The sequence below is a fragment of the Henckelia pumila genome, chromosome 3, assembly GCF_033568475.1.
Source record: "Henckelia pumila isolate YLH828 chromosome 3, ASM3356847v2, whole genome shotgun sequence".
Classification (NCBI taxonomy): domain Eukaryota; kingdom Viridiplantae; phylum Streptophyta; class Magnoliopsida; order Lamiales; family Gesneriaceae; genus Henckelia; species Henckelia pumila.
In genome coordinates this window covers 201911060-201927528 of record NC_133122.1, presented here as the reverse complement: position 1 = coordinate 201927528, position 16469 = coordinate 201911060, and the positions used below count along the sequence as shown (strand labels likewise).

General features: G+C 40.5%; 4 protein-coding genes across 5 annotated transcripts; all 4 read right to left on the bottom strand.

Moving 5' to 3' along the window:
- Nucleotides 1-1016: 1016 nt before the first annotated feature.
- LOC140893551 (cyclin-dependent kinase C-2 C-like) lies at nt 1017-4624 on the bottom strand. The gene is made up of 9 exons (XM_073302632.1): nt 3984-4624; nt 3577-3861; nt 3173-3490; nt 2815-3042; nt 2562-2659; nt 2312-2411; nt 1775-2218; nt 1572-1695; nt 1017-1473 (listed from the first exon to the last, which is right to left on the bottom strand). Exons 1-9 carry the CDS (start codon nt 4413-4415, stop codon nt 1466-1468), a joined length of 2037 nt encoding a protein of 678 aa, XP_073158733.1. The 5' UTR covers nt 4416-4624; the 3' UTR covers nt 1017-1465.
- Nucleotides 4625-4968: 344 nt separating this feature from the next.
- LOC140887915 (probable WRKY transcription factor 4) lies at nt 4969-7587 on the bottom strand. 2 transcript variants are annotated; one of them, XM_073295518.1, is made up of 4 exons: nt 7114-7587; nt 6379-7010; nt 6148-6306; nt 4969-5450 (listed from the first exon to the last, which is right to left on the bottom strand). In XM_073295518.1, the coding sequence occupies exons 1-4, from the start codon at nt 7507-7509 to the stop codon at nt 5204-5206; spliced, it is 1434 nt and encodes a 477-aa protein (XP_073151619.1). In that variant the 5' UTR covers nt 7510-7587; the 3' UTR covers nt 4969-5203. The 2 variants fall into 2 exon arrangements, with proteins under 2 accessions (XP_073151619.1, XP_073151618.1); XM_073295517.1 differs by having other exon boundaries at nt 4973-5489; nt 7114-7586.
- Nucleotides 7588-13881: 6294 nt separating this feature from the next.
- On the bottom strand, nt 13882-15203 carry LOC140890365 (uncharacterized). Its single transcript, XM_073298122.1, has 4 exons — nt 15069-15203; nt 14483-14619; nt 14272-14401; nt 13882-14178 (listed from the first exon to the last, which is right to left on the bottom strand). The coding sequence occupies exons 1-4, from the start codon at nt 15201-15203 to the stop codon at nt 13882-13884; spliced, it is 699 nt and encodes a 232-aa protein (XP_073154223.1).
- Nucleotides 15204-15233: 30 nt separating this feature from the next.
- Nucleotides 15234-16236, bottom strand: LOC140890363 (uncharacterized). Its single transcript, XM_073298120.1, has 2 exons — nt 16103-16236; nt 15234-15735 (listed from the first exon to the last, which is right to left on the bottom strand). The coding sequence occupies exons 1-2, from the start codon at nt 16234-16236 to the stop codon at nt 15234-15236; spliced, it is 636 nt and encodes a 211-aa protein (XP_073154221.1).
- Between the last annotated feature and the right edge of the window lie 233 nt (nt 16237-16469).

Below are 16469 nucleotides of genomic sequence, written 5' to 3'. Positions count from 1 at the left end.
ACAATGGTATAATAGTAAACATAAAAAATATTGATAGGAGAAGAAATGGGAAAAGGTTGGATTTAATTAGAAGCAATTAACTGAAAAAACTTTGATTTAGAGGGTGTTTGGCAGAGCTTAAGCTCTTTCAAACAGCTTATAAGTTGTTTTAGAGCTTTTAAGCTCTGAAAATATGTTTGGTAAATTTTTTTAAACACAGCTTATAAGCTGTCAAAATAAGCCGTTTGACAGCTTATAAACTGTTTTTAAAAAAGTAAGTGGGAAGGTACTTTTTTCAAAAAAATCTTATTTTAATATTTTATCTCTCTAAAATATCCTTGAATATTTTAATAAATCTCCATCTTATCCTCTCCCATTAAATATTAAATATTATTTAAAAAAAATTACAAATCACATAAATTTTTCTAAAATTAAATATTAAAAAAATTTTATTTTTTAATATAGGTTTATTCTAAAATTATTTTCGTATACGTATAATTCGAAATATTATTTTCATATAATTATACCCTTTTTGGTAATTTTGACAATAAAAAGATCTTATAATACCAAACACATCAACATCTTTAAGTTATTTAAAATAAGTTTACCCAAACAATTTAACAGCTTATAAGCTCGTAAAACAGCTTTTAAGCTCTAAGAGCTTATAAGCTCTTTTTAATAAGCTTAGTCAAACACCATCTTAGTTAGAAAGTGATTCACCTAACTGGCGCCTACCCAGGAAGTTGGATGCAAATTCAATTCATTTACTCAGTTCTCCGTACCTTGCTGGGAAATTGAATAAATTCAATTCATTTGATCAAAGTTAATATACATTAAATTCATTTATTAGGTAATAATTCCATGTATTTATTTAGTTTTAATTTTAATATTATTAAGGAATACACTGAAAAATATTTGATGGAAGTACCTATGTAATATTAGAATTTTTCTGTTTGAATCTCATTATTCCCACAACTATTGAGTTAGCGTATTCATCTTCATATATAATAGTAATTTTAGATGGCTTCAAAGCAAATAACATTATATTACAATATTTTGGATTCTATCACAAACATCTATTAAATTAGGATCGTCACCATCAAAAAACTGCTCACATATGCAATGCACATGGTTTTTTCCTAGTTCCCTAAAAAAAATATGTGATTTTCAAGTCACTGGAAAATGAGTGAATAACACGTTTTGGAAAAAAAGACCCAAAATGTGATATAGAAAACATCTGCAACATCATTTGGCGAAAATTTTGAAAAGTTGAAAGAAGGGAAAATGGTAATCAAAGTGACGGCTGAAGTATTATCCCTCTGTCGAATTGCTTCACTCAAAACTTCTTCATACTACGCCAGCGATGTGTTGCTGCCAACCTTTCTTTTCTTTGCACCTCAAAATATTGAGTGGTTTAAGCAAACAAAATTGAATTCCGCTGGTACTTTTTGCATCAGCATTCTTGAGCGATTTGAGAAGGTTTGCATCACGTATCTGCAGAAAATACATTAGATCAGTCGATGGTACTTCCGTTTTATTTTTAGATCAAGATCAAGTCTTGGGTTGATGTTTCTTCTTTTTTTTTTTTTTACCTTGATAAAAGCGAGATCTATGAAGAACTTGACCATGTCTGCCATACTGCCTTGAAGCTGTTTCTTGAGATTGATACAGTAACGGCCCTGAGAAACTACCTTTCTTCTTCTTATGGCCATAATCCTATTCAAATTCAGAGAACGAAAATCATTAGTATATGTCTCTGTTGGTGCTGATGAAATCATAAATCCAATTATCTCACCGCTGGTAATCCCTTCGACTCATAAACATCAGATGGATCGAAAGAATCAGCCCCACTAAAATGCATCTGTTCTCCGAGAATGGCACTCATCGCGGCCTCATCACCCTGGATCCTGCCTGTAATTTTGTCATTTTCTTGCCAATCTGAGTTCATAGCATCATGAACATGCAACACACTTGATGATTCTGCATGCTTAAATTTTTTACTTTCTGAATTGGGAAAAACATGTAATCTTGTGATTTTGTCCTCCTGTTTGCACTGTTTAACCCATTCAAAACCGTTTGAAGCTGTTATATGTGCGGGGACTGAATTTATGCTGGATCCTCGTGATTCTTGAGTCATTTGTGAAGCCTCCGACATAGTGTCATAGGATTTATTGGATACCATTCGGGACTCGTTTCCTCTTTTTCTTCTCTGAGCCGTATGGACGTTGGCCTCTACTCCCTATAAGTAGAATGCAGCAAATCAATGGGATCACTCAATATCCAATGTACTATCAACAGCTCACACGCGAAAAAACAGAGAGAGGAAGATGACCTCGGTTGGAACAGCTTTGTAGAAATCATGCGTAGTATTATGGACTCTCCTAGGATTTCTTGAACCAGATTGTGCCAGTGCTCGGGCATGATCCTTCTTCCTGGATGTAATGGCCATTTATTTATCGAAGGTTAGAAATTGATGAACAGAAGCAACTCTATTTAAAGATTATTGTTCATTTCTGGTCAAATCTTATGATGTGAAAAAATATATATAATTGATTCTGAAAAGAACAAATTGTGTATTTCACCTTTTTGAATCTTCTCGAAATTTGGCATCAATCTCTTTGTTCGGTGGGTACCTAGGCAAGCTTGATGGATCACATGCATGTGGTTTTGTATAGAAATACTGAAAGAAGAAACAAGATTCAGGCATAGATGATCGTGTCAGAATCCTAAGGCATAGGTTCCAAAATATTTGAATCTTCTGCGACATCCAACGGATAGACAATACAGTGCTAAATGTAACAGAAAAATTGAACTGATAATTCTGATGAAACTTACTTCATGATTTAGAGCAGAAGCAGCAGTTCCACGCTTGTCTGGTTCAACAGAAAGTAAGGTTTCTATAAGGCTAACTGCAGTTCTAGGAAACTCTTTGCATCTTTCTCGAAGTGTGCTTCCATACGGAATCTGGGGCTTAAACATAGCAGCCAGAGGAAGTTTGCAATTTTTCCAATAATCTTCCGTTGGAGAACCACAGAGTTTGAAAATCTTATGTAACTGTTCAACCTGCAAAAGCGCGAAAAGAATTTGATTAAAAACTCCAGATTCTTGAATCAAATCTCGAACACGTGTTCAGAAAATTGTACTTTCGTGATGTACAGGTGAATATCCCATCCATTAGAATGATCCTACTAACCTCGGTTCTTCCTTTAAGAATAGCCCTTCCACTAAAAAGTTCGGCAAAAACACAACCTATGCTCCATAAATCCACTGCTTCCTTGTAATTTGTCGACCCCAAAAGGAGTTCAGGAGGACGATACCATAATGTTACCACCCGACTCGTCAAAGGTTGCTCGTTTTTGGGTTTAAGAAAATTTGCAAGACCAAAATCTGCAATCTTCAAGATTCCTTCGTTGTTTATCAAGATATTAGATGACTTGATATCTCGATGCATTATACCTCGAGAGTGGCAATGCTTCACTCCATTCAATAGCTGTCTCATGTAACATTTGATCTAAAAACTCAAATAACAAAAAAAAAAAAAGGTGTGATTTTCTGAAAATGCACAAGAAACAAAAGTTTCTCGAGTTCTCAACGAACCTGTGAATCAGTGAACTTGATGTCAGGACAGGATAACAGCCCGGAGAGGTCATGTTCCATGTACTCGAAAACAAGGTACAAACTATATGATAATCTGGAAGTAATTATACCCTCCAGTTTCATGACATTTGGATGATGAAGGTTGCGCAAAATCAAGATTTCCCGAGCCATGAATCTAACGCTGTCTGGTTGAAAATGGTCGAAACGCACCTTCTTTAGGGCAACCATCTTCCCACTATCCATGTTCCGTGCTCGATAAACATGGCTGTACGTTCCTTGTCCAATCTAAATACGTACAAACGTGTGAGGTGTAAGTTTTCTAATCCAAGATGTGAACTTTACCGATCTTTTACTTAATTTTTAATCCCGTGCATCATGTTTTGGGTCCGTCCTTGTTAAAATTTTACCTTTTCAAATCTTTCAAAAGAGTCGGATCTCAAGGGCGTCCAGCCCTCAACGGCTTCACCAGCAACAGCAGAGAGCCAAGGTGGCCACCCAGCCAGCTGTTCTGCTTCCGCCCACCTCCCAAATTTAAAGCTAAAAGGAGCTCTTTTACGAGAGGTTTCTCTCTTTAATGGCTGCAAACGCCCCGAATAATCAATAAAAAAATGCTGATTATTCACAGTATCTTTGCATTCGCCCTCTACCAGATCCTCCTTCTCTGGTTCCTCCCTTATCTTCTCCAATGGCCCAAATACTGATTGGGAATGCAAAGGAGCGGAGGAAGAAATATGGCCTGACCTACGGCGTCGTCGTACTGCATTTGCTGAGGATGAAGATGAAGCATCAAACGCAGATGATTCATCAGATCTTGCCTTCTTTGAGCTGACACAACCCATCACCCATCAAAAGAATCCAATCACCACAAGATTCAGGGTGGACCCAGATGGGTACACGGGCCAAATGTTGGAGGGGTGGAATCAAGGAAACACCCCTACAACACCAGCTTCATTACAGCTTGAAAAAAGACAAAAGAAAAAGAAAATAATCTGCCGCCAAAGGGAAACTATCAAAGAAAGGGGAAAGGGAAAGAGCGGAAAAGGGAAAGTCAAAGATTTTCACGTCATTCCTTGTTTCTGTCATCTTGTGTAATTTTTGTTGCGAGATATACGGGGGAGACATTTGCAGTTCGTGGGTCCGATAATCATGTTTATTTTGCTTCTGATTCTTGATGTTTGTAAAAGTTAAAACAATCCACAAGAAACGAAAAACGTGGCCATTGGAGAAAAGAGAGGAAGTGCAAGTACGTGACCGTTGAAACTTGAATTATCGCTTCACAATATTCTACATACGGTGCATATTTTATCATGCATGATGCATCACATGGTAAAAGTCACAAGAAAAAGAGGATATTAAACAGCAAAATTCGAACTAGCAGCAGGCACACAATTTTCGCATGCACGAAGATTACCTTCTCTGTTGCCCACATAAAATTTCACTTATTTCACAAACTCACTACTATTTCATGTAACATCTTTTCAGTCGACAGATACATAATCATAGATTACAAATCATTATTCTTGACAACATGCATGTTCTCATGGAATACCTAAATTTAGCATGCAAAGGACTTTACAGATCCAACATAATATTACAAATGCCAGAAGTAACCATCAGGATTTAGAGATCAGGCGCCTAAAATTTGTTCTTCTTTTAGCTGAAGAGTCATCGGGGTTTGTTTTATAGTCCCAAAATCTATTTCTTTACTTGCCATAGGATTCTTAGCAGCCATTTTTTGCGCCTTGAACTGGTGAGAGCCTGTATTGCCTGAGCCATGGCTGTTATACTTTCCTGCTGGGATATCATGATTATGTTTACCCTCATACGTAGTAATGACACATTTGGGGTCTGCTGAAGCTCTCTCGACATGTTTCCTAACATCACAACCAGAATATGTGCATCGATAATAACTCCTGCGGAAAGGTTTTACATGATTCAATTATAACCTTGAAAGAACGAGGGGTGCACGGTGTAGTTCTTGACTTCAAAAGGTCAAGTTCTACTTGAATTGTCTACAGAAATAGATGCTTAAATCCAATATATTAATCAACCCAGCCTTTGCGGTTGAACTTGAAGGCCAATTTTGAAAGCGATTTTCAAGCTGCTGAAGTTGCACGATTTTATAAGGTGTTTCCAATTAAAATTATTTATCTAGAGTTGAACATATACGAGCAACTAGATTAGTGATTAAAACTTGTTAATGGCATGATCGTATTCGTATCCCCTTTGATGCATAATTATGGGGTGAGAGGAGGTTCAAGTGAGACTATTTTACATATTTACGAGGAGGCGAAACCTGTATTTTCTAGAGAAGTGCACTTACAAGCAGATCCTTAACGACCAAAAATTCCTAGCGACAAAACAAAATTCCCTCACTTGAAATTCTCTCAATGAAATAAACACGATATCATCATCCAGTGTCCCTTGTATTATCAGAAGATTCAGCACAAAGAGAGGTTAAGATCGGAAGTAAACAATTAAATACATGAGTGACCAACTGGTGAAGTTATAGAAGATAGTTTAAGAAACACAACATGAAATATTCACTTCTTTATTGATCAATGGACCAACCTTGGATGAGGATTCCCCTTAACTACTTTCTGTCCATATTTTCTCCATTTGAATCCATCGTCCAAAAGATCAACTTCACTTCTGGTCTGAACAACAATTTTTGAATCTGTAACGGTTTGTTGTGATGAAGCTGGCATTGATGATCCAATATCCACATTCCTGCATTTCAAAGGGTCATACGAGAAAAATGATCAAGGAAATGAGACAAGAGAAACAAAACTGCCATTTTACCTTCTTTTGGCAATCAGTTCGTCATCATCCCCATTTACAACTACTGCAGAATCTTTCATTTCCTCATTGTGAGCAGTTACAGGAAGATGCTCAAATGACTGTTGAGTGGTTGCTGGAAAACCTACGGCCTCAGTAAAAACGGGCTTCACTTTTAAAACAGAATTATCCATTCCCAGTTTATTGGGATGGGGTGGATCGTGGTTGTGCTGTCCTTTGTACGTAATCTCAGATACGTGACCATCGACCCCTCTTTCGACCTTTTTCTTGACAGGACAGTTAGGATGTGTGCATTTGTAGTAGCTCCGAGGACATTCGCTGGCCTTCACATGCTTTTGACCGTATTTCCTCCAGTTATAACCATCACCGGCCGGTTTATCACCAGCAACAGAAGCAGCTCTTTTATCGGATAGGGAAACGTCAGATGCCTCAACCTTTGAACTCTCTGGTAAAGCACTGGTCTGCTGTGCCGAGGATTCTTTTGGTGCAGAAGAATGATGATGATCAAATGCTTCTGTGGCAGCTGTAGATGACGAACGGTGAAATTCTTCTTGCATCTGAATGTAAGATTGGGATAGTGCCGCCTGAGCTGTCACATGAGCTAGAGCCTGCTGGTGCGACATTCCAAATGGGCTCTGCACAAAAATAATTCTGAATTATTTTAAGCAAAGAATTTCCCAAAAACCAGAGCTTCCAAATATGCAGACTCGATTGGAAGAATCTGAATCGGTAGCTTACGTTTAGAGGGGATAAAAAGGCAGGAGAATTAAGCAATCCAGAAGGACTCAATCCCGGCGGAAACATGAAGAGTGGACTCAAACTTTGCGGCTCCGACGGCTGAGCCGCCACGACCAGATTGATGGGCCTATTCCGCTTATACCCAGAGCCGGTGTCGCTATATTTACCAAAAGTGGCCTCTCTGATTTGTTTCCCAGAATCTGGAGCCGGCGAAGCCATGGCTCCAGCTAAAAGCTGAGAGAAAGAAAAGGGAGCCTGGTCCCCGAGGTAGCTGGACACGAGCGTCATCGGACCCGGGCTGAATCCAAGAGCTGACCAGTTTATATAGAGAGCATCACGTGGGGGCACCGAGATCGTCGGCTTCGATTTAGAAACATCTTCAATGCTCTCGCCCATTTCTCTTGTCGATTGGAAAATCTAAAAAGTAGGTTTCGTTGCTGTTTCTGTTCCTGTTCCTGTTCCTGTTCCTGTTCGTCGATACATACATCATATATATTTCTTTGTTTGCAACAAGTTGTGCTGGGTGGGGTGGGGTCCGTTTCAATTATTATTTCTTATTTTTTTTGACACCCTCTTTTTCCTCGTTTTGTCCTAATCTCTCATCTTCTTATCTTTGAAATATCTCTCTTTACATTTAGGTACGGTTTGTTTTGCTATATAATTAATCTATGTATAATTTATTTTATCTCATTTTACATTTTTTTTATCATATTATTTATCCATCCATTAATTATATATCTTACGTCAATCAAATCATTAAATTTAAATTACTACATTACCCTTTATAAATAATAATATCAATATTTTATTAATTATTAAAAGGCCAAAATGGTAATTTACTATTTTATATAAAATTTAATCAATCAAATCAAACATACTATAATCTATCAATCAAATCAAATACTATATTAACTATCATTTCTTATTTACTTTTTATTACAATATATTACTTATCTTTACATTATTTATCTCATTCTTAACTTCAAACGATATTAAGGTGAATTGTCTTAAAATCCCTATAAACAAACATAAATCTGTCCCAGTCCCATGTCAAAAAAAATACATTCCAACTCTCTGACCCCACAAATTAATTTATTTTAACTCCCTAATGACTCTAAAATACCAAAATACCCTTATTTGTCAGGTGATATGCATGTGATCTTTCTTCTTCATCGTGAATGCTCCACTCTGATTTCATGATTTCATAATTCATCTTTATCATCTTCTCCCTTTACCTATGAATCATGATCGATGCTTTAAAGATAATAAATTTGTACAAATTATTTATTTTCGTATTCACTTACAAAAATTTTATCTCAGTTTTTTTTTAAAACTCTTTTTCACTCTTCCCAAACCTATTTTATCATATACATCTATGTTCATCTTATATGTTTGTTTCATGGAATCATTGTTGATTTATAAAGGAAATATTATAATCAACAATAATTATCTATATCCAAGATTTTCCACAAAATTCATGCTCCAATTAGTGAGACAACCATGGTAACTACCGTAAAACTTTCAAATATTTGATAACAAATTCAAACAAAATAAATTTTGAAAAAATATTATAAAAGTACAAAAATTATAATTTTTAGACTTTATTGCGTGTTCTTTATTTTTTAAAATAAATATTTTGTGTAATTAGTTAGAACGATAGATAAGGTTCTCGCATTACCATATCAACTTACATCCTACTAGTTGTTCGTATAAATTCTGGAAATTTTTTCTTTTTTTGTATTTTGAATATGAGCAAATGCCTACTAGTTGTAGGTATGAATGTTGTAAAAATTTGAATATGATCAAATGTGTATGTACGTAATGGTCAATTGATACACAAAATTTTTTACATTGTTTTTTTTTCTTCTTTTTCTTGTGTGTGTGTTTTGGCACATACTTTGTGACTCAAAATCAAAGTTTAAATTACTAAATCTAAATGTTTTGTCGCTAACCTAATAAATTGACCACATCTCCAATTTAAGCTTGGTTGGAGATTGGTTCGTCAAGAAGTTATTCACCATCTCCAATTTGTGTATTGTATTATTAGAATGATTGACCCAAATTTCTATCACACAAATCCACATATGCAAAAGGAACAAAAAAATTTGCATAATGTAATTTTTTGAGTTTTTTTTACTTATTGTAAGGCCTGAGATCTTGGCCGAATCTTGTTCGACAAAGGAAACACTAACATGCACGTTTTATCCGAGCTGAACTGCCATGACCAATACGCTATACTGCTGCTCTCTATGGAATGATATAGAGAGTGGTGAGTGAGATATTACCGAACCTCCAAGCTCACTATAAACAACTGATCCTAACATCTTAGCTAACTTACTAAGGTTGTTAAACAAATATGCTAAGTTAGCTTCCTGTTGACCCCGAGGCCGAGTTGAGCTCCCAAACTCCCGAGTTGTGCTCTTGAGCTGAGCTCCCAACCCGACCTGAGAAGTATGGTAGGAAGGCTTGGCCGAGCTCCCGAGCTCCCGACCCGACCTGAGAAGTATGGTAGGAAGGCTTGGTCGAGCTCCCGAGCTCCCGAGGCCGATCTCCCTGAGTCAATCCTGATTGGACAACAAGAGAAACTTCGAGCTTAGGGTCATCGATGAGCTGAGCTAATTTCATCCTGGAGTATCACAAGTCTCCCCCTCAAAAGTCGAACTGAGGTCAAAGACTCGAAATTCGTGGTTCTTATTCTGAGATGACCCTAAGCTGAGACCGAGCTAAGGTGCATGAGGGAGGACCTATTTCACTCTGAAAGGACATGACATCAGCACGTGTAATGGTAACTTTTCGAATTCTAGAGGATCTGAGCCGTCCACCTGGCCAAAATCAACGGCTCTGATTTATTTGCTCCTTCTATAAATAGGCCCTCGCTGTAATAATTTCATTTTCACTTCTCCGCTTCCGTGAATTCTCTCTGTTTCCCTTTTCCGAGCTTTCTGTCTTAGATTATCCTTTGTAAGTACCAACTTTCCATGGCTTCTCCTTCCCGAGCTAACTCTGGGAGCTCAGACGAGCTCTTTCGCGAAGTGGATCGATATGATTCCTCGTACTTACTTCAGCAGAGGATCCTAAGGGCAAGGATCCTGCTCCTGCCTCGACCTCAGATCGGGATGATGACCTGAGCAATGACCCAGAGATCCCCGCGGTTCCATGGTTTGAGCAATACCCCTCCGAGCTGGATGCTTTAGATGAGGATAAGATAAGAGCTCTCTCTCACGCCCCGGAGAATTATGAGTTCATCATTCCTGGCCCTGAGGACCGACCTGACAATCCTTTGTAGGGATATTATACCTTTTATTTAGACCAGCTGGAGGCCGGTCTTAGGTTTTCTCTCCCCCTCATCTTCCAACAGCTCAGCCGCTACTATGAGCTTCATTTAGGGCAGTTCACCCCCAATTCCTTCCGCACTCTCCGTAGCTTTGTTGTCCTCTTTAGGACTTTAGGTTACTATGTAACTTGTTTTACTATTTGCAATTTTTTGCTCCCCAAACATTCTGAGGAGAGCCCCTTTTATTTTTCTTGCCGACCTAACTGCTAATTATTCAAGGGTTCTCCCACTTCCAACAAAAAATGGAAAAAATCTTTCTTTTTTGTTCATCCCTCCGATGATTGGGACATATGTTCCATCTGGAGGGATACTCTTCCCCTCTTTCCTACTCCCGCGCCGGGCTTTCGCCTGGGGGAGCTGTTCACCGGAGCCCAAAGGGCTATAGGGGGAAGGTGCTTCGATACTTTTGCCCTCTTGGTGAAGGATTTGCCCATCATGGACTCAGCTCGACCGATGTTTCTGTCCGAGGAAACTTAGGTACGGGCCTTCCCCGCCTTTGCTCCGTTGTTTGTTTATTTGTTTTTTTTTTGCTGACCTTATTTTTTGTTTGCTAAAAAAAAAAGTTATGGATGATGCCATGAAGAGGATGTTGAAGAAGAAAAAAACAGTTGCCTCGTCAGGGAATAAGGCAGAAGGGAGCTCAGCTAAGTCCAAGGATCCTTCTCCCCGAGCTGCCGCTGCATCCGAGCCTTCCACTGCTCCTCCTAAGGTCTCAAAGAGACGTGCTATGTCAAGCCCCCGTCCTGAGGTGGTGGAGTAGGACTCAGGGAAGTCCTCTATCCCAGAGTTGGTGGCTCTATGTCAGTTCAGGGCAGAAAAACCCTAGACGCCCGTGGTCCGGTGCAGGGCCTATTTTTTTGATATGTACCACGATTGCCCTCCGCATCATGGGGGTCAGGCCCACTCCAACAGCTGGCTCAGTCCTTCGGGATATGCTCTCCCAAGCTGACGCTGACTATGTAAAGGGCCTTGGATGGGCCGAGCTGCTGCAACGCTCCAACACTGCCTCAGCTGAGGTAACTTACCTTTTATTCACTTTATGTTCAGCACTTTAGTTTCAGCTCAAAACCATAATCATTTTCTTGTGCTACGCCGCCGCTCTGAACACCGAGGTGTCCCTCCGAGCCTCCATTGCTCGGAAAAAATCCCTTAGGGACTCTAGAAGTTATGAGGCTCACACTGTTGAGCTGAATCAGGATCTGGAGAACCTTAAGCTTGCTCACGATAAGGAGATGGCCAATCTCCAAGCTCAGCTGGAGGAGATGCGGGCAGGTTTTCAAGCCGAGAGGCTAAAGCATAAAAATGACCTCCGAGTCTCCGAAGTGCAGAAGGAAGCTTTGCAAGGGGAGCTTAATGGGTCACAAGACCAACTTTCTCAGGCCGTCCAAGAATTGGAATAGTCTCGAACCGAACTGGCTTGGGGAGTAGAGGGCTTTAAGGAGGCATTTATGAAGTTGGACGATTTTATGGACGAGGTAGCTGACCGAGCCTACGGCTATTTGGCCAAGGGTTTCCAAGGCTGCACTGACCAGTTAAGGGTGGCTGGATATCCTCCAGAGCGGACCCCCCTAGATTTTTTAGATGTGGACAAGTTCGCCTTGTACCTCATTGTAGGAGAAGGAGAGAAAGAGGGTGAGGGTGAGGCCGACAAGGGTGAGGGCGAGGGTGAAAATGAAGACAATTAATTTTTGTAATTGTGGATGCAAACATTACTAACTTTTTGCCATATTATGTAAGCTCATTTCTTTTACTATCTTCCTTCATGTCATCATAGTTTGAGCTGATCTCATTAACACCCGAAGGTGAGCTGAGCTGAGCTGAGCTCCCTGAGGGGAGGCATGATAAACACTTAAAAATAAACTAACACCTGAAGGTGAGCTGAGCTCCCTGAGGGGAGACATGATAAACACTTAAAAATAAAATAACACCCGAAGGTGAGCTGAGCTAAGCTCCCTGAGGGAATCATAATAATCATTGAAATAATTCAAACACCCAGAGGTGAGCTGAGCTCCCAAAGGGAAGCATAATAAACACTTAAAAATAAACTAACACCCGAAGGTAAGCTGAGCTGAGCTCCCTGAGGGGAGGCATGATAAACACTTTAAAAATAAACTAACACCCAAAGGTGAGCTGAGCTGAGTTCCCTGAGAGGAGGCATGATAAATAGTTTAAAAATAAACTAACACCCGAAGGTGAGCTGAGCTGAGATCCCTAAGGGAAGCATAATAATCATTGAAATAATCCAAACACCCGGAGGTGAGCTGAGATCCCAAAGGAAAGCATAATAAACACTTAAAAATAAACCAACACAAGAAGGTGAGCAGAGCTAAGCTGAGCTCCCTAAGGGGAGACATTATAAACACTTTAAAATAAACTAACACCCAAAGGTGAGCTGAGCTGAGCTCCCTGAGCGGAGGCATGATAAACACTTTAAAAATAAACTAACACGCGAAGGCGAGCTGAAATCCCGAAGGGAAGCATAATAATCATTGAAATAATTCAAACACCCGGAGGTGAGCTGAGCTCCTGAAGGGAATCATAATGACCAAAACAAGATTAACTTTTCAGGCTTCAAGTGAGTTCTTCGAGTAAGTAAGAAACATGCGGCTCAAGAGGCCAAATGCTGCAATAGTCGAGCTGATCTCTCTAGGCTGAGCTGAGCTACCGCGGCTGAGCTCCCTCAGCCGAGCTGCCTAATATGGTGGGGTATCTTGGCCGAGCTCCCGATCTGACCTACCATATATGCCCAAAATTCTTAAATGAGCTCTCGAGCTCCCAACATAACTTGCTCTAACTCTCAGCTCATCTTGGTGAGCTCAATATGAGGTGGTCCGTCATATCTGTTGAGTGTGCGTTAAACCAAGCTGGCGGTACCCTTATGAAATTTACTCGTATTTCTGAGCATGAGATGAGCTCGACTGGAAATGCTTGGTGTGTTCCAAGTTTTTGACATAAGACAGGGTTAGGGGCCTAGGCGGCGTGACTTAAGCGATGAGATGAACCAAAGTCAGGGGACAAGGTGGCGTGACTAAGGTGATGAGCTGAACCAAAGTCAGGGGCCAAGGTAAAACTAAGGTAATGAGCTGAACCAAAGTCAGGGGTCAATGTGGCGTGACTAAAGTTATGAGCTGAACCAAAGTTAGGGGCCAAAGTGGCGTGACTAAGGTGATGAGCTGAACCAAAGTCAGGAGCCAAGGTGGCGTGACTAAGGTAATGGGTTGAACCAAAGTCAGGGGCCAAGGTGGTGTAACTAAGGTGATGCATGATGTGCTTATGCTTCTGAAATGAGCCGAAGTCAGCGGCTAAAGAGGCGTAACCAAGATGGCGAGTAGTGTGCTCACATTAATATTCCTGGAAAAGTAATCGTTTATAAACGAAGGTAAAATGTTTCTTGCATGAAATACAACTTAGAAGTAAATTAAACTTGCAAAAACTTAAGAATAATATTTGCGTAAATTATAAGCACTCCAAGGTCTCTTCAGCATCTTCCCCTTTGAATCCTCCAAGTAGTAAGCATCTGAGCTGAGCCTCATCACCACCTTGTATGGTCCTTCCCACTTAGGATCGAGCTTCCTCACAGTCACATCCTGAACTCTTCGGAGCACCAAATCTCCTACCTGAAATCCCTTCCTGCGCACTCGGCGATTATAAGACCGAGCTATCCTGTTTTTGTATGCCTCCATTCTGATGGAAGCAGCTTCTCTCTTCTCCTCCATAAAGTCTAAGTCTTCCTATCTCTTTTATCCATTCTTCTCACCATAAAAAATAATCCGAGCTAACTCTTCTTCAATCTCTGTTGGGATGACGACCTCATTTCCATATACCAGACTAAAAGGGGTTTCTCCGGTCCTAATTCTAGGCATGGTACGATATGACCATAGCAAACTTGAAAGCTCATCCACCCAATTTCCTTGGGCTTTCCCCAAGCGGATCTTCAAACTTTGCACCAAAGACCTGTTAGTCATTTTTACCTAACCATTGCTTTGGGGATAATGGACAGAGGTGAAGTGTTGTTGGATCTTCATCTCTTTGAACCATGCTTGCACCCGAGCTCCTTGGAATTGTTGCCCATTATTAGAAATGAGCTTCCGAGGCACTCCAAATATGCACACAATATTCTTCCATAAAAATTTCAAAACTTCTCCTTTAGTAATGCGAGCCAAGGTCTCCGCCTACACCCACTTAGAGAAGTAGTCAATAGCAACCAACAAGAACTTCTTCTGAGCTGGGGCTGGAGGAAAGGGGCTCACAATATCAATTCCCCATTGATCAAAGGGACATGCTGCTACTATCCCTTTCATCACTGCTGCTGGCTGGTGCTGGAGTCTTCTATGCCGCTAACAACTGTCACAAGAGGTCACCAAAGCTAGGGAATCTTTCAGAATAGTAGGCCAGAAGTATCCTGCTCAGAGTACCTTGCGGGCTAAAGAATAAGAACCCAAGTGATTGCCGCAACACCCCTCATGTATCTCCCTTAGAACATAATTAGCCTCCTTAGGGCCCAAGAATTTGAGAAAGGGTCCAGAAAATGACCTTTTGTAAAGAACTCCCTCCAACATCACAAAACGGAGACTCCGCTGTTTCAACCGATATGCCTTCTTCGGATCCTTTGGTAACTCACCTTCTCCATGTATCCCAAGAGCTCTTTCCTCCAATCACTCTCTTCCTGAGCTACTAGTATGAGCTCAATAGAGGGTGTTAACTCTATTTGCACAACTACTTCCCTAGTCTTCCAGCTATGAAGTGATCTAGCCATCTTGTCTAAGGAATCTTCTTTATCGTTCTTCTATCTGGGGATTTGTTTAAATATCACTTCATCAAAGAAGCCCCGAGCTTCCACTATCGCCTTCATGTATTCCTTAAAATTTTCACTTTTGATCTCATATGACCCATTCACCTGCTGAGCTATCAGCTGCGAGTCAGAATAGAGGTGCACCCGACCTGCCCCAACTTGCTTAGCTGCTCGAAGGCCGATCAACACAACTTCATACTCTGCCTCGTTGTTGGAAGCTCGAAAGTTCAACCTGACTGCCAATCTGATCTCATCTCCATGAGGGGATATCAAAAGTGCCCCTAATCCACATCCTTCGCTATTAGAAGAACCATCCACATATACTTTCCACAAGTCCTCCCCTTCCATGTGTTTTGTCTCATCTAGGAAATCAGCCAACGCTTGATCTTTAATGGCTGCTCTTGGTTCATATTGAATGTCATATTCACTGAGCTCGATAGTCCATTTCACCAATTGCCCTGAGATTTCCGCATGAGTAAATATCCTCCCAATGGGGCTTTAGGTTAACACAACAATGGGATGCGACAAGAAATAAGGCCTGAGCTTCCGAGCTGTCATAACCAGAGCAAGTGCCAACTTCTCAACTTCCAAGCATCGGAGCTCGGCACCCTTAAGAGCATGCGAGAAGAAATAGATGGGAAGTTGAGAGGTTCCCTCCTTTCTGATGAGCACTGAACTGACAGCCCCATTCCAAAGCTGATAAGTAGATGTATAACGGTTCACCCGACACTGCCTTAGCCAACACAGGGAGTTCAGCTAAGTAACTCTTTAGGTCCTCAAATGCCTTTCCACATTAATCATCCCACTCAAATTTTTTGGCTTTCCGAAGCACCCTAAAGAAAGGTAAACTTCGATGAGCTGACCTCGATATGAAGCGAGATAGGGCTGCTATCCTTCCGGCCAGCCTCTGGACTTCTTGCAGATTGCGAGGAGGAGACATGGATTGGATAACTTGTACTTTCTCCGGGTTAACCTCAATTCCTCTCTCAGTAACCATGTATCCCAAAAACTTGCCCCCTCTTACTCTAAACACACACTTCTCAGGGTTGAGCTTCACTCCATAGCACCTTAGCGTGGCAAAGGTCTCCCCCCAAGTCGGTCACAAAGCCCAAATCATTTTGAGATTTCACTAGAATATCATCAACATAGACCTCCACATTTCTCCCAATTTGTTTGGAGAACACCTTATCCATCAGCATCTGGTAAGTGGCTCCCGCATTCTTCAATCCA

What these genes read in the sequence shown, in the direction of transcription:
- LOC140893551 (XM_073302632.1), bottom strand. Translation starts at nt 4,415, where the DNA reads ATGGGTTGTGTCAGCTCAAAGAAGGCAAGATCTGATGAATCATCTGCG. An exon ending in TCAAGTTCACTGATTCACAG is followed by an intron (nt 3,491 to 3,576) that starts GTTCGTTGAGAA and finishes TTGAGTTTTTAG; the next exon opens with ATCAAATGTTACATGAGACA. An exon ending in CTTCTGCTCTAAATCATGAA is followed by an intron (nt 2,660 to 2,814) that starts GTAAGTTTCATC and finishes TTCTTCTTTCAG; the next exon opens with TATTTCTATACAAAACCACA.
- LOC140887915 (XM_073295517.1), bottom strand. Translation starts at nt 7,509, where the DNA reads ATGGGCGAGAGCATTGAAGATGTTTCTAAATCGAAGCCGACGATCTCG. An exon ending in GAACTGATTGCCAAAAGAAG is followed by an intron (nt 6,307 to 6,378) that starts GTAAAATGGCAG and finishes TTTGAAATGCAG; the next exon opens with GAATGTGGATATTGGATCAT. An exon ending in AAGGGGAATCCTCATCCAAG is followed by an intron (nt 5,490 to 6,147) that starts GTTGGTCCATTG and finishes ACCTTTCCGCAG; the next exon opens with GAGTTATTATCGATGCACAT.
- LOC140890365 (XM_073298122.1), bottom strand. Translation starts at nt 15,203, where the DNA reads ATGGCTAGATCACTTCATAGCTGGAAGACTAGGGAAGTAGTTGTGCAA. An exon ending in TCTTGGGATACATGGAGAAG is followed by an intron (nt 14,620 to 15,068) that starts GTGAGTTACCAA and finishes AAGTGGGTGTAG; the next exon opens with GCGGAGACCTTGGCTCGCAT. An exon ending in GAGAAACCCCTTTTAGTCTG is followed by an intron (nt 14,179 to 14,271) that starts GTATATGGAAAT and finishes TAAAAGAGATAG; the next exon opens with GAAGACTTAGACTTTATGGA.
- LOC140890363 (XM_073298120.1), bottom strand. Translation starts at nt 16,236, where the DNA reads ATGGTTACTGAGAGAGGAATTGAGGTTAACCCGGAGAAAGTACAAGTT. An exon ending in CTATCTCGCTTCATATCGAG is followed by an intron (nt 15,736 to 16,102) that starts GTCAGCTCATCG and finishes GTTAACCTAAAG; the next exon opens with CCCCATTGGGAGGATATTTA.